The sequence below is a fragment of the Puntigrus tetrazona genome, chromosome 17 (genome assembly GCF_018831695.1).
Source record: "Puntigrus tetrazona isolate hp1 chromosome 17, ASM1883169v1, whole genome shotgun sequence".
NCBI classification, from domain to species: domain Eukaryota; kingdom Metazoa; phylum Chordata; class Actinopteri; order Cypriniformes; family Cyprinidae; genus Puntigrus; species Puntigrus tetrazona.
Window position 1 is genome coordinate 5,201,278 of NC_056715.1, and position 17,624 is coordinate 5,218,901.

Consider the following 17,624-nt stretch of genomic DNA (forward strand, 5'->3'; position numbering starts at 1 on the left):
AAATGAATTTCGTTGTTGTTGCTGTTGTTGTTCATGTGCGCCTGCAGTCTGAAATTCAGTATGATGAAAGAAAGTCTCTTCATGCAAAATAATACAAAAACAATAAGCAGACACCACATTTTCTTATTACAATATCCTCGCTGATTGCACACAACAACAAGCGTACGGCTTAACCAGTGTAATGCAATTAGTGGACAAATTATGTTTGCGAGCCAGGTGTTTTTATGAACGTCTTGAACTTGCGCGTTACTCACAGAGCCGCTTTTTCACTGAACCACAAATCATTACATCAATACATTTCCACAAGCTTACATGTACAAGTAAATTACAAACAATACGAGATGTCGTTAAAGAGACGCGCTCAGAACGGATAAGAGGCACCGTACGTATCAGAATCATTCAGTGGAATCTAAACCATAGAAAGTTGCTAGAACCAAGCTAAAATAAAGCCTCATCACTTTTTCTTTGGAACAAGTTATTAACAAGAGCCTGCGTGAGGGTAACCTGAGGTCTCTATCTTTGTCGTGGTACAATTGAGCGGTCCGTGCGTCTTACTTCGCAGCGGGATCCATCGCCTAGCGCGCGTGTTAATAGGGAACTGCTGTGTCAGCGGGTGACTAGCCTTGGCTGCTACAGATAGCATTAGCATTTCTCAGTGGCTCGAAGGGCTCATTAAGACGGCGAGTGTGTCAGCTCATAATTAGCACTGACATGAATAGTTATTCATAAAGTAAGTGTTAGACACCTGCCATTTGCGGCGTACCGGGGGAAACCCTAACACCCCACCTTACCTCCAAGCACCGCTGGCCATTACCGAGTCGACTTGTGCCCTTGTAAGAGTAACATACGATTTGTTTTGCACGTACGCAACAATCTCACCACCCTCGGAGGCCAGGAAGTGACATTCAGTGTTTGTTTTGCAGCACAAGGACTAATTTGATGTCGCACAGCCCTGAATTAGATGCATGCATGTGTAACAGCAGCGCGTGCGATTGCAGCAGAGCTGTTTAATGCTGATTGTACAGTCGTAATTATAATCAAGATGAACCCTTTCTCTCGCCAACACGGCCTGCGCTTTTCCAGGTGCTTTCCCACTCTAATAAGGAACAAAACAAAATGTAGGGGAAAAAAGAAGAAGCTGTGTCTGATGAATGAGACCTGTAAGGAACCAGCTTACAATTGCCTCGTTAAAAATGGCAAAAGCAGGCTTTTAAATTTTGGTTGAATTTTGGTAGTTTTAGTCTGCATAATATTTAAACTGACAATAATAATTGTTTCATTCAAGTTCATAATCAGGACATCTGATCATTTCATCAGATCAACCTCACTTTGATGTAGTTTCCTGATTTATGTAATAACTTAATAAATGATTACTATTCGGTTATGAATTAACATATTGTCAGCTCTATGAAAAATGTAAAAAAAAATAAAATAAAAAGAAGCTAAAACTGTTATATTCTTTCCAATTTCTAATACTATTTTTAAATTATATATTTAGAAAAAAAAAAAAAATATAATATATATATATATATATATATATATATATATATATATATATATATATATATATATATATATATATATATATATATGTGTGTGTGTGTGCATAAACAACCAGATTCAGATTGTGTGCACATGGTTGCCAGGTTCTGAAGATAAATTAAAACACTGGACAGCAAATGTTTCATTTTTAGAGAGAAAGCTCTGACGGGGGATTTAAAACTGGCAAGTATAACGCAAGTATAAGTATTTTTCTCCTCTTTTTTTTGTTCAAGAAGTGTTTTTTTAGTACACTTTAATGTTGTCATTTTCCATTAACAGCACAGTTAGTGTTACATGTTGTTGGTATCATCTAATCTTCCTCTAGTCTTAGTCGTGGAAAAATATTTTTCTACATAGTTTTTAATTCAATTAACACTAATACTAACTTTGGGGTGTTTACCTCATTTGACAGTGTTTTAAAAAGCTTCAGGGAATCTTAGGACAAACTACAGGAAAGAGGGCTTCAAATGTTATTGTGCCTCACTGGATTGCAACCACCAGGGAGTTCTCAAATCCATGCTAATGTGTAATGTAGAACTTGAAAACAAGCTCTAAAACTGATTTAATCTTGAACATGCAATTCTGCATGTACCACCCAGGGCCGAAGATTATTCCATACAATAATATTAGCTAGTTCAGCTTTCTTCAGGAGCAGGCATTTTTTAATCTTCCCATTTATACTCCAACTCTGGCATTTGCATTGGAAATTTCCATAAAACCAATAGATTTTATTTAATTATTTATTTCGTTCAGTGCGATCTGCGAGAAGGAATTTGTTCATTCATAATGGGATTAATCTGCTGGGGCTAATTCCCTGGCAGTGGCTGCAGAATGAGAGGTTTTGTGTGGACACTGTTACCTCCATTGTGCTGAACATTATCTCGCATTGAGAGGCTTCTTCGTTGCTCTGATTGAGGATTCTTCTCATTGGGCTAAACACAGTTAATGCTTTCCACCCCTGCCTATTCTCTGGAGTATCTGCGTTGGGGACGCACAGGATGTGATTTTCTTTCACCAGATAACAGCTGGTGAAAAAATACAAGATATATGTGTGGAGGAATTTACTAAAGATGAATTGAGTCTGCTCATCGCTGCTTTCTGCACCGTCTTAGCCCAAAGTATGCAAATAATATTAATAATAATCATAATTATAATGATTACATTTATTTATATAGATTATATAGATTTTTGGAAAGAATAATACTTGAAAAAATTGATTTTTACCAAAAACATTTTAAGCAGCACAACTATTTTCATCAGTTATAATAATACATTTTCTTTATCATATTTCAACGATGTCTGAAGGATCACATGACACAAAGAATGAAGTAATGGGTGATGAAAATTAAATTTTATAAACTGCATAAAAAGTATGCAATTAAAACAACACTATTATTTTAAATTGTAATAGTATTTTACAATATTTCTACTTTTACTGTTTTCTGGTCAAATAAATGCAGCTTTGGTGAGCTTCTTTCAAAACATAAAAAATGTACTAACCCTATATATATATATATATATATATATATATATATATATATATATATATATATATATATATATATATATGGAAAGTGAAGAAGACTAAGAAGACTATGAATATGAAATACACAAGGGCTGCTAGTATTTAGTAAATTTCTTCCATGCGAGCAGGAATCCATCAAAGACCGAAAACACCACAAAATGACATGTCTAGAATCACGGCATGATTTATAATATGGTAACCCTCATTTATCTGTCTGTTCTACACAGCTGTACAATCCACTTTGTGCAGTTAAAACAGCTGTGCATCACATAGACAATTTCCCTCTAAGCAGATTAACTGGATGATTGTCTCTTCGCGTTACGTGGCAGTGAGGCCGAATGCAGCATTTCCTTTCAGGATTCACTGATGTTCTGGTTTACCACAGTATGTCAGATTGAATTCATCCAATCTGTGCTGAATGAAGCGAGCCGCTGATCCGCTGACACCGCGGTACAGGTGGGAAATAAGAGCTTTAGACTGATTTGCCAACTCCAAAAATCTAGAACTTTGAAGCAGAGATGCACTCTGGGCTATCAGGGCTCTGGTATCATTGAACTGCCAGCATATAGTGTTTAGCCTTTTTGCTGACATTTCTGTGCAGATGAATATGAGAACAGGCAGAGAATTACACACTTCTGTTACACGTCTCTTAATTTTGAGGGACATTATATGAAATTGGAGAATACAAATGATGTGTAATGGTTTAGTGAGATTACTAAATGCTTTTTTAGAGCATTTGGCCATATTTAAAGTGTGTGATTTCTGTGTCACTGACTTTTGATTTTAACTTCCATTAACTAGACAAAAAGGCAGTCCCACATTAAACTCACGTCATTGGTTGAGTGTGTATGAATGTATGTACACACACACACACACACACACACACACACACACATATATATATATATATATATATATATATATATATATATATATATATATATATATATATATATATATATATATATATATATATATATATATATATATGAATGATAGTGCTGGCAAACAATTATTCACAATCAAAATTTGTTGTATAGATTTAAGAAAAATGTTATGCTTGTATATTAAATGTTTATAAATAATATATATCATATGAACACCCACATATGTAAATATATGCAAATAATTTTTTTAATTTATACTGTATGTGTGTAATAGTATGTACATAATAAATATAAACAGTACACACATCTATTATTATTATTATTTTTTTAATTTTGGATGCAATTAACCATTTAATAGCACTAAACATACATACACTTCCTATATATTTATATATTACTTATATTTTATTTCATATTTTTATTTTTATTTTTTTCAAAGAGAATCAGTCTAAGAAAGGCCTAATTAAAATGTGTAAAAATGTATTAAATGGAAAAAAAAATAAATAAATAAAAAAATGTATATAAGTGTTTTACAACAGAATAAAATAAATGCAATTAAATGAAAACCATCAATTAGGACAACAGCTCAAATAACAATCTAAAAAGACAAGAATCGGGGGACATTTAAAATGTATATCCCAATATATGGCGTTTAACAAAATTAGGCTAAATTGGACTAAGGCACAGAAGCTATAAAAGCCAATCTATGAAAAATGTATTGCGGCTCCAGTGCATGCAAAGAGAATTTTGGCAGATAGACAGAGAAATTCTCATGTGCATATCATGGCAGGTCTCATAACTCCATTCCCAATCTCTCTTCCCCTCTTCCGCCTTCCAATTCTCTCTCGCACACACACGCACACACACTCAAATGATTCCCTTCTCTCCAACACACTGTCTCCCCATCACAGGCCTTGTGAAATCCTGTTATCTTACACTCCTCCCCATGCTTGCTGTTTCCATTAATCCTTGTCCCGAGGATACAGGTCTAAACTTTCCTTTGATCCACATTTCAGTTAGCAGAGAGACACTGGCGTAATGTAGTGCAGCCCCCCCAGCAGACTCAGTCCCAGGGTCTTCATGTACAGAGGAGTTGCCTCTGTTTATGCTGCCAAACCTGGCAACCAACACCAGCGACACAACCTGCTCTGCCTTAACACGATTAACCCGACGGCATGCCATCGCAGCACAGGAAACGGACACGGAGCCAAGCAGATAGACGCCCGCCGGTCGCGTGCCGAGCCGTGTATGGCAGAAGAGCGAGGAACAAGGACATAAATGGAGCGGTTATGCTCCACTTGAAAGTCAATTATGTTCGTTGTGAAGAGTTCGACAGCTACTGCCATTCAGCACGAATGCTGGACAGTTAATCAAAATGTATAGTGTGGGAATTATGACAGAGCAGGACTTTCTGAAGAGTGATAAAAGGAGATAATTTGCCAAGAGAATGAGTTTGAAACGGCCGCTTTTCAGATTAAAGGGCTGTAACTGAATGGGAATTCTAGCGTATTGACAATAGGTGTGTTAAACTTCCTCATTTATCAGGATTATAATGACCCGCAATTATTGCAATTATGATTCAAAGTTTCTGTCATGCACGATAAGAGGAGTGAAGTTAAATTTGTCTGCATAAGAGCGACTGGATGTTAATTAATTAAACTTCAACCACTAACAATGTGTTTCAAAGCATCGGCGGACACTGAGCTGAACAGCTGTCATGGTAGCTTATAATTTGTTGGACCGGAGGTGTTGTTTGTGTCTTTCTGCAAAAGGTCTGAGTTTATTCATACACTGCTATTCATATATTGAGTCTATTCATGTACTTTTATTGATATACTGTCCTCTTTTTCTCTCAAATTACATTTAATAATGAACAAAAGACAAGTGGAATTGCAAGAAATATTGAAGAAGCAAAAAACGTACTAATGGACTATTCAACCAAAGATGTAAAATCGGAAATCTTTTACTCACCCTCATGTTTTTTTTCACATTTCCCAAAGTTTCTCATTTCACGTTCCACAGAAGAAATAAACTCAGACAGGTTTACAACAACATGAAGGTTAATGGAAAAAATAATCTTGCCATTTTTGAGTGAAATTGACAGATAAAGTGTGCTTTTGGTGAAGACCGAAACTGTTTTGACGTCAGAGTTTGGCTGATTTTTTTTTTTTTTTTTTTTTAAACTTAGGTCTTACCAAATCACAGGCAGTCTGCTTGCAAAAGTGTTTTTGATCGATTTGGTTTAAATTTGGACAATTTCCTTTCTTAAAATATAAGCCAAAGTTGTTTGAAAATTTAGAGATGTGTGGAATTAGTTTGTGCACTCCCATAATCCACTAGTACGAACCTAGAGTTCCTTTATGCCATTGGATAAATCCCAACTCGATCCCGCCAACCGCACTTCCTTCCAAAAATATTAGTTCTGCAATGCTATACAGTAGTTTCTCGAACGTTTGCAAATGCATTATTTCACAATTTCAGGCCTGTTCATGTCATGCACGCATTCACACACACACAGCTACGCTATCACACGTTCACACACTATCGTGGTAAACAAGTGGGGGAAAATCCACTCTGTTCTGCCTGTCATGCTCTCGTCTCATCGTTGTGGGGCTTTGGAGAGAGAGTGTGCTGGCTTAGCAGTGCTTTCTCTAAAAGTCTTCACCTGGATGCTTCTTTCCCCTGTCATTACAGCACACATCTCCTCTATACAGTATCTAACTCTCCAGACGCCTTCTGACAGCCGGCGAGCCTTCAACTTAGACCTCTCGACTGCAGGCTATATGTCCAAGCAAATAGAAATCTAACTGCCGAGCAACACTGCAGGTTGAGCAGCTCATGATGAATTCAGCAGAGCTAGGTGCAGAAGCTGCACGACGTATATGTAAATCAAATGATAAATAAATAATAGCAGAACTAATGATGTAGAGACTAAATCCAGAGATTCTGCTTACATGTGTAAACACAGGGAATGAGAGAGCGCATGGAGCGTTTTCATCTATATCTAACGCGGCATCATGCCCCAGGGGCCCTCATTGAGAGTGGAGGGAGAGTCTTCTAGTGCTACGCTCAAGCGGGATTTTCACACTGACCAAACCACAGCAGTTTCATCAACCCTAATGTCAGGACGTTGGTGAGAAACCCAGAGTGCTGATCTAAAAGAATGAAGAAATACATTAGTAAATAAATAAAATGCATAAAAAAATACAAACTGAACTTATGCAACTCTAGTTCGCGAGAGTATTTTATATATGCAGATGTATATCAATTTAAGAATGTGACTTACAATAACAATAAAACTTATTCAACTTCATTTTAAAGAAAAGATAGGAAATACATTACAAACAAAATCGATTAAAAAAAAAAAAAAAGTATTATGCCTTTTTTTGCCACAAAATAGTCTGGCCAGTTCAATCTGTCAGGAAAATTAAATAAACTATACCTATAACTAAAAAAAACCCCACACACCTACAGAATTAAGAAACGAGAACTACTCAAGAAATCATGTCTTCTTGTCCTTCACATAAATTAGCTGGAAAATGAAAACATGTAACTATTGATTTAATTAGAAAGAGGGGTTTTAAATGTGCCTGATGAACTCCTCGTACACCCACACATGGCTTACAAGAGAAATCCGTCTAAAAATAAAGTCTGAGGCTAAAGGAAAATGCACCGCGTGAGCAGAATAAATGTGATTTGTAAGTACAAAGCCGCTGAGGTGAGAAAAGCCGCTCTGCTCGAGTCCAAATAAATGCATTACTGCAATCAAATGTTTTTTCTTCCTAACGAGCTAACGGCTTCAAGGCTGAATTAAGACTGCTATTCCCAATTGCCGTGTACTGAAAGCGCAAAGGTAAGCTGGAAATTAATCGCTGCATTACCTCGATGTCCTTTAGAATTTTGCGAGTACATTTCCCTAAACGCATCCACCCTTCAATACATTTGAATAAAACAAAGTAAACAATATCAGCCTCATTCAAATAATCGCAGGGAAACGGCAGGCGAACAGAGGTCAGCCCTTTACGTCTTGATCTGCATCGCTTCAAACGCGCTTCATCTACAGGTTCTGGCTCAAAGTTCTGCTTTCATCTTGCAGAGGTCTCTGTCGTCTTCCCATTGCGCACTTTAAATTACACCCGCCAACTTCTCTAAAACCATCGCTCAGGCATTTCTACGCAACCTTAGGTACAATGCGAAAGGTTTGTTGACACCGAACCACTGCAAAAGAGCAATCATAGCACAGCACAGCACAGTTACGGCTGCTCGCTTCAGACTTTAATAGGGTAATTGCCTGTGTGCCTTGGGAGAGAGAACTCCGCTCCCTGTAACCACAAAATAGCTCAACGCTTATCAGATCCCCTTGTTCCAAAAACCCAATCTAAAGCCAGACTTATTATAGCCCCGCTGATGCGCTATCTTCCCTGCTTTAATTAAACTGCAAGCACAGATACAAATCCCGATAACCACTATTGAGAACATCTGACACAATCTTCCCTCAATAAACGAAATCCAGATTATTCCCCCGTCGCAATTAACTATTGAGGTTAGTGGGGGGAGACTCCTGAACAAACAAGTCTCTTATATAGTAGAACTCTTTAGGAGCGCTACAGGGGACTCACCGTGGCCACTTCTGAGGAAAGCTGGAGAGCGGTATATGGAGATGGGCGATGCGTGGTGCCGCCCGTTGTGGAACGGGTGTTCAGGATTGGTGTAAGATGTTGCCACCCCAGGGGGTCCGGCGGCGGCCACTGAACTATCCGAGCCAGGTGAGGAACTCCACACCGAACCCACAATACATCCCAACGTCAGAGACCACATCCAAGGGGTCCATCCGAGCCGCCCCTCTCGAACGCCAAGAAACGGCGCCGCTGCCGCTCTGCTGGGACGCATATCGCACACCCGACTCACTCTTAGACACTAGGCGCGAAGAACCGAGAGAAGAGAGTTCTCTCATGATGCAGAAAACCCCATGCTAGGAGTCCCAACCTCCTCGTCCAGCACCCGCAGCCGGCCCCTGTGAAAATGCACTCACTTCGGACAAGAGCCCGTTTACAGCTGCTGAGCCAACGGATGGGAAAGAGCTTCTGAAATGGGGTCCGATGCTCTCAGAGCTGCATCAGTCCCTCGAGAGTCCAGAAGAGGTGACAATTACCCAGCGGAAAAGAGGGTCATGACCCGACCCTGCCACTCATTCACTGTCCATCCCGCACAAAGGTAGCAGAGAAAGACTTTTTTCTTCCTGCTTTCTTCAAAAGGATAAACTCTAGTATGAAACAGATTCCTCTTTTTCTTCCCGGCACTGTCCGCTCCTGGGCTCCTAAGGTGTTGCAATACAAAGGCTTGGGCTGAAACACCGCTCGCTGACACACACGCACATGCACACACACACACTCTTCTGATTTTCTTCCTCCTGAGATTAGTATTGCTCAGCCCTGTCTGTATTTGGACAGAGGCTTGACGCACTTTCAGTAGCTCTGCTAAGCAATGAGAGTGTGAGAGGGAGGGAGAGAGAGGGAACGAAAGCGCGCGAGTGAGAGACGGAGCTGGAGGGAGGAGGGAGGGAGGGAGGGAGCGAGAGAGAGAAAGCGCGAGAGAGATCGGCACAGGTGAAACAAAGCAAACAGACTGGGATGAGAAGAGGACGTGTGCGTGTTTGGGTGTAGAAGTGTGGAAAAATGGGGATGCCGATACAAATCCCTACTGAAAACACATAGCTGCTGTCTCGGATGGAAATGAACTTGTACGTATTATGGGAGGAAGAGCAAATTAAGAAATACAGGGAGCGAAGGAAACAATGACAGACAGTTGTGGGAATTAAGGTAGAAAAACAAAAAAGACTTTTAAAAAGCTTTCGCTGAGAAGGAGGGAAGGGAGGTAATGCTTGTTCTCGACAATATATTTGACAGTGCGAAAATAAAACGTGAAATGTTCTGAAATATTAGATGAAATTGTCTGTTCTCATGAAGCCGCTGAAGTGAAAAGTCATGAGAGATGAAGCAGAGCCTATGTGTCACTGTGATTGGCTGATTAGACTGTCGGCGTGATCACGCAAGCCTCTCATGTCCTGATCGGTTTGAAGGGGGAAATGGACAGACTAATTACAAAGTAAACAAATCACTCACTCATGACATGATCACTTCCAAATCAAAACTTGAAACACCAAATCGTTTTTTTGCAGGCATTTAAAATTAAAGTACATTAAACCACGAGACCATCATTATACCTGCTATGTTTGCCCAGAAACTACTGACTAAAGGTTTTAAAAGGTGATTTTTAATTCATGTTAATTGGAATATCACTGACTATTGTGTAGTTATTACTATTATAGAAATGTTATATTAATAATGGAACAATAGTGGTATTAATATAAAAATATACAAATATAAAGTTAATTATTATTATTCAACATTTAATATTCATACTTAAAGCTAAATTATTATTTTTTTTAAAACATGAACATTAAATATTCAAATGTAAATGTATTTAAAATAAAAAAAATTTTTTTTGGTTTTTAACAATATTTTTGAACTGACAATTGACATTATCCTTGAAGCAAAATAAATGTAAAATGTAAAATTGCATGAACTTAATAAATACATATCCTGTTAACAGAAAGCTATAAGTATGAAAAAAGGGAACAATGTAAGGTTAATATCAGCTCATACTACATCTGAAACAACAGTTTAAACATAAATGTATGAAATAATATAAAACCCAGACAAACAAGCCGCTATCATACGCTAAATGCACCACCTTTGCCATAAGACAATCAAAATGATGGACGATGTTTTGGAACAAAATGTTCTCTCTCTCCCCACTTGATTTTTCTGGGATATCCTTCCATCTGAAACAGACCAGTCCGGAAAGCACGGCTGACTGACTGGATCTGTTGCTGCCTCCTAAAATAGAGCTCCAGACCTCTGATTCGCTTAGTGAATCCCGACTTACATAAGAGGAAAGGCAAACAACAAAATGTGATAATTGAATGATGAAAATGTGCAGCTTTTCACATGAAAAAAAAAATAAAATAAATTGGCAACACTTGCACTAGGTGTTCGAAAAGAGACTGAGAGAGTCCAAAGAGACTGTTAAAACAAGGTGTTAATAAATCTTGAATGAAAGAATATTGCATGTTTGTCACTACGAGAATTTAATTAAAAGAATAAAAAACTTTTTACATCACCACATAAGAAACGAATTTAAGATGAGTAAATAACAACAACCTAATTATTAGATTATGGTTTCATTCCTGTCTTCAACATGTAAAAAAAAAAAAACGGGCCATATTTTGTATCTGTAATTTAGTTTTACATAACCTTTAAATTGACATCTTTTCTACTGAAACTCTAAAGACTTGTGTTGACATCATGTAAAGCCGATCGATACTGCGTTAACATCAATACCACCATAACTTCTGAACAACTTGTTTTGGCAGCGTAAACGGTAGGTTAATCTACGTAGTGTATCGACCGCAAAAGAGCAATGATATGTCCCTTTAATAGGCAATCAAATCGGAGAACATTGCCTCTAGAATGGATTATTTTGAAAGCTCTCAGAATGTTTCGAATCTTTAACCACCGCTGCTATTCACAGACAGTAAATAGCGCCACTGGAATTACAAACCGCAACAGCAAATCAGCTCTCCATTGATATTACTCTAGTGAAAGACTCTCTTAACATTTGCAGCTTTGTAAATGAAGAACCGTTTAGTTTAAATCCTCCGTGACTATAATCAGTTCATATTCATTCCACAGATGGGTGCAGAGAAACGATAGACGAGGGCAAAAGCCCTCAGTGCTGGAAAAGGTACTCATTTATCAAAAGGACTGCTTTTCTTCATCTGCTGTGTCTTTTGCGTTTCATTAAACTCCAAACTCGGTCCTCATAGCTAGTTCTGCCTTGCCTGAGGCATCTCTCGGGTGACTGGCCTCCACGCTTCTAATGAGAGAGCAAAATATCTGCCATTTTTGCACAAGAAATTCATCTTCAACAATCCTGAGCCAGTACAATCATCGCCCGTCCTCAGATTAATAATTCAAGACGTGTTTGAAACTGTCGGTGCTTTTCTAAACGATGCGTGCAAAACTTTTTTCTTGGCAAACAAGCAGTCTTAAACAAGCAGGTTTGCTGCTGGATTTCATAATGGCATGAGTAAAAGTTACTCAGCAACTCCAGAAACCCAAATGAGATGCATGTTAGCACGATAGCAGTCCAACTCTGGAGCCACCTGGAGGACATGCACCATCTTGGTCGACAGCTTTGGGATCAGCAGTCACAATCGGGCACAGATGAGTGTGTTTAGCTCTCTGTGGCATCTGCTAAGCTGCCTGGAGCTGTACTAGGAGACCTGGATCATGAGCTTGGCTTAAACATCATTAGAGGAGGATCTGCTAAAATGAAGTGCTCATTGTACAGTGCACATTCACTTTATTTTGCACACACACATAAAAAAAAAAAAAAAAAAAAAAAAAAATTCTCTCTCTCTCTCTCTCTCTCTCTCTCTCTCTCTCTCTCTATATATATATATATATATATATATATATATATGCACAAATTTAAAGTTTGGTATGACTGATATGCTCAGAAACAATGTAAGACAGAAACCTTGGCTTTAGATTGATTTTAATTAGAGGAAATGACTGCTGCTTATTTAACATATGTTACATAACCAGGCATATCAGGACATAAAATACATGACACAAATTTATGTGTTACAATATCAATGTTGATAGCATGACTAATAATTATAAAATAAATAATAAATCCGATGGAGAAAGTAATCTTTCCTTCTTTCCAACACCACTTTTTCCGTATGTATAAGTGAATCCTTTAGAAAGTATAAGTTTAGCAAATCAGAGGGTTATTAATGCTAGACATTAAGTGAATAAAAAATAATAATACGTTTGCAAACATTTGGGGTTGTTAAGATATTTGAAAAGATCTCCCATGCTCACCAAGGCTGCATATGTTTAATACAAAAAAACTGTACAAACATTAATACTATTATAATTTTAAATAACTTTTTACTCGATTTTAAAAGCTAATTTATTCCTGTGATGGCAAGGATAGCTTTTCAACAGCCTTTACGTTAGCCTTCAGTGCCACGTGATCCTTCAGAAATCATTATAAAAAACTGATATGGTGGAAACCGTTTAGGATTCTTTGATGATTAGAAAGTTCAAAAGCATTTCTTTGAAAGGGTTTTTTGTATCAATGTTAGAATATCTATACTGTCACTTTTGACCAATTTAATGCTTTTTTGTTAAATGAAAATATTAGTTTCTTTTAAATATCTAAAATCTCTCTGACACCAACCTTTATTAAATGTGATGTCAGTCATGTCAATCTTAATAGAACACATATCAAACAAAAAAAAGACAATGGTGACTAAATGCTAATTAAAATGTAAAGGAAGAACTAGTATAAATTGCCTTATAAAGCAGGCTTTGATACTGCATATTAATTTGAAAACTTTTTTTTTTTTAAACGAAGCAGCAATAAATGCATTTGTTTCTCAAGCTATACCAAATAATCTGGAAAAACACACACTGCATCTTTTGGTAAATTAATCAGTGGCAAAAGTACTGTAGTGTGTGCTAAAATATTGATAAACGCAACCTGTCCATTTACTGCTCAATTCCCAGTGAACCCAAAGCGGTCCAAAAATCAGGCCTTTCCTTTAGAGCACTTTTTTTTCCCCACACGCCCGCTTAATTTGTCCTGTAACGTGTCGAAACCTTCCAGCTCACCTCGAAGAGCCCCGTTCCCCCATCACTCTGCCTCAGGGTCCTTATGTGCTCATGCTGCACATCACACAACACACTCACACACACACACACACATCATAGAATTGCATCAGAATGAAAAAGCACCACTAGCCACATACAGACCCTCGCTTTCTGCCCACGTTTCCCAAGGTTTAGAGAAAAACTTCTCAGTAGGTCTCACAGCAGCACCTCCAGAGTGCTTCGTTAGGAACTAAATAAAGTAAAGTTTGTGATGACTGTAATGACTGCTTGGTATTCCTATGCATGTTCCCGCTTCAGCTGGCTGGTCTTTGGTGTTTTTTTGTTGCCTCAGGGTACCGTCCTCATCGAACGCAGAGTGAATTTAGTATGACCGAGAGAAGAGCTGTGTCCTTCCCTCGGTGAGTTCCTCATCCTGAAAAGGCAGACAGCCCTGGAAAGCTGAAAACGAGGAAATCTAAAACCCACTCTGGAAATAGCTGCGGTCGGTAAACGTCGCAAATGAAACTGATATTTCTGATTACGCGAGGAAGATGTTTAGGTAAATAAAATCTTGTTTCGTGATATTGCATCACTGAGGTCTGACACATCATCAGAATCATTTGGCGGATGCAGACATGCTGAGACTTCAGCAAACCCTGCCTGACGTGACTTGGGGCTAAATTTATGTAGCATAGGCTCAGATGTTTTTAGATGTTTTGTTTCTTTTATTAACGTAACCCATGCGTATGGAAATGCACATTTTAAAAACTTCATAAACTGTAAAGTGGGAAACGCAGCAGATCTCAAAACATTGCAAAAAAAAAAAAAAAAAAAAAAAGGAGTTTGAGGTCAGCACTATGTTTTAATGTCTTCTTTTAAAAAGTCTTGTGAGTTCACAAAAGGTTGCAGATCTTAATAAAAAAAGGCTATTTGATCAAAAAAACAGTAAGAACAGTAATATGTTGTTACGTAACCAGAAATACCATAATTAATTTAAAAAAGTAAACAGTAAAAACATTAATTTTATTATCATTTAAATTATTGCAATTGTTTTCTACTTGAATGTATTGTAAAACATCAATATTTCTGTAAGGGCAATGTTCACAGAGATCAGTTCCTTTGAAATAATTCTAATATGCTGTTTTAGTCTTCAGGAAACTTTTTTTTGTCATTTAAAATTGTTGTGCTGCTTGAAATATTTGTGGAAAGTACAGTTTTAGGTGTTTGAAAACACCAAACTGATTATATATATATATATATATAAATATCATACATATACATATATTTTATATAATTGATGTATTAAAGTCACTTGCTTTCTAAGTACATGACTTAAAAATCATCAAAACATTCTTAAAACAAGAATACCAAAGTATTCTAACATGCTCTACTAAGAAGCATTATGGGTAAATGGTACTTTGCCTTCCAATCCTATGGCGTAATCAAGGTGAGTCAGGACATTACTTTACGCTGCCGATCTGTTAGATTCTAATAAGTGTTTAATGTCCTGGTGTGAAAGAAATGACGATCCCAGTCAGTGGAAAATCTTATTATGGCGAGTGTCATTACACCTTTAGCTGACTTCCAAGATCACACAAACAGTTTCATTTCTATGCTTTAAAATGTCCCACATCTCTAATTGGATGAAAACTGCACGTAAATGAAAATCAGATGAGAACCGTCCAAAGAATCGATATCATGAAACGCCAGTTCTCCAAACGAACACTTGATGGAGGTTATCACTGGGAGAAGAGTGAACCAGCGCAGATTTGTCGGTTCTGTGATGTTGGGTTGTTTAAAGCCAGGAAATTCCCTGTAGTACTGCCGTGCCTTTCTATACCGACGCTTTTGAACAGAGCTGCCACGTCATGCTTTGAGATCCTTACGATCTTAGGGGGGTTTGGACAGCGTGAGAGCATGTACAACCCATCTGCTCTCCTTCATGAATACGAACCGGAGATTTCGAGAAGGAGAGGGAGATGAGAGCTCAAACTTTCGTCAAACTAGAGACAAGCCACAGTGAGGACGGAGCCCGGCAGCATCCAGCACTCAGCAGGCTAGTCTGCTAATTATGCCGCGCTGCAATCTCTCACCCAGACACCCCTGACAGCAGCACAGTTGCCGTCACGCACAGCACTGTTCTGACAGACTATCCTAATCTGCTATCAACCACAACTTACAACTAACCGCCACTCCGTACAAAAACACATACACAACTCACAGGCACGGCTGTTACGACATTCCCACGTGCCCAACTACAGTTACTATTGCAGGGGTTGATTTCTGTTGTTTAACACAGGAAAAAAAAACAAAAAAAACATTAAAAGTTATCAAATTCATTCATTCGTTCATCATCACAGCCGTTCCATATAAACTTTAATTCAACATTTGATTTTCTTCCATTGATTTTGTTCCGTTAAAAATATTACAGCATTTACTGTAATTTACTTTACTTTTCTGCAGTAATGCATCAAATTTACTTTTAAAAAATGTACTTTTTTACTAAAAGTATATGCACTGAAAAAAATGATTTTTTTTTTGAACTTTCAAATGATCAGAATTTCCTCAAAAATATTAATAAGCAGCACAACTATTTTCAACGTTAATAAGATTTTGTTGTTGTGCAACAAATCAGCATATTAGAGTGATTGCTAATATGTGACACTGAAGACTGGAGAAATGATGCAGAAAATTCCGCTTCGTCAACAAAGACATAAATGAAATGATTTATTTAATTTACTAACATTTTGTTGAGATAAGATCACTTACTAACATTTTTTAAGTGGCTAAAATAGATTTTTTAAACCACTATATATATGTGTGTGTGTGTGTGTGTGTATGTGTGTGTGAGTGTGTGTGTATTTTTTCATTGTACTTTTGATTAAATACCTTTTTGAACATATCCTTTTGAAATGTTTGAAAAGTCTTTAAATGGAAGTGTGATCCAAATTACATGTATAAAATCATTTAATAGCTACAATTTGTTATTTGGTCTCTGAAAAGCAAAAAATAAGTATATATGATAATCTCAACCAGCAAGCACTCCGTCATCTGATGAAAGTATAATGTCAAATTTCATCTCCTTTTAGCATCTCTGTAGGTGTCTAAGACAGCCATGTTTTCTCCTTCATGCATCCCTGCCTCTTTTTCACTCCGTTTTCTTCCATTTTTTCCCCTTTCAAACATGTCATAAACTATCACAGGTTGAAAGTTAATGCTTTGTTCAATCAGTAAACTAAGAAAATAGCCCAAAGGATGCAGGGTAAAACTTTAAGTAATATCCAAAAGTTTTTGAGAGGCACTTTCTAACTTAGTGGCACGATAGCTGAAGCAGATAAGAGTTCGGTATTTGATGGTGATTGATGAGATGAAATGGGACCTTCGCTTCTCCAGACAGGTAGATAATTGATAATCGCGCATCAGCTTTCCACTCATATCATCCAGGAATTGAGGTTTGGAGATACAGCGGGAAGCATCTGAAAAGTAATTTCATCCTAGCATTACGTCAACCTTTGTCACAGAGCAATGAGAATGAACTGGTTTGAACCACAGCAGCCCGTAAAGGAAAAAAAAAGACTTGTAAAACGCTATTATCAAACTCACGTAACCACAAACACACACGCGCAGACGTCTTCCTCGCACTCTTGTTGACATCGGAAGAATCAGAGGGTCTGATACAATTATCAGCTCCAAACATGCTAAGAGGCCCCTGACTGCATGGTGCCTCATTAGCATGCTATTTATGAGCTTCATTTGGCTTCCGCACAGTTTGTAATTGACAAACTAAATGATCATTATTAATTTGGGTCTAATTAGAGGTTTAACGTATTGATTTTTTTGAAATATCTCAATAATGGATGACATCCATGCGGCTGGTTGGAGAGAGCGCCAGATGCCTGGTGTATTCAGGGCCTACAGACATCATTCTGTCATGAGCAACTG

At 37.6% G+C, this 17,624-nt stretch overlaps 1 protein-coding gene across 33 annotated transcripts in view; it reads right to left on the bottom strand.

The window, feature by feature from the left end:
- Window positions 1–17,624, bottom strand: part of nrxn3a (neurexin 3a) — a 277,248-nt gene that overhangs the window by 127,408 nt on the left and 132,216 nt on the right. The window contains exon 1 of one of the 33 annotated variants that reach the window (XM_043262600.1): window positions 8,574–9,418. The exons of 31 other annotated variants lie outside the window; for them this stretch is intronic. In XM_043262600.1, coding sequence (XP_043118535.1) covers window positions 8,574–8,844 — 271 coding nt within the window. In that variant the 5' untranslated portion in view covers window positions 8,845–9,418. Of the gene's footprint in view, window positions 1–8,573; window positions 9,419–17,624 lie in introns of those variants that run through there. One more of the 33 variants, XM_043262599.1, reaches the window with a different exon arrangement.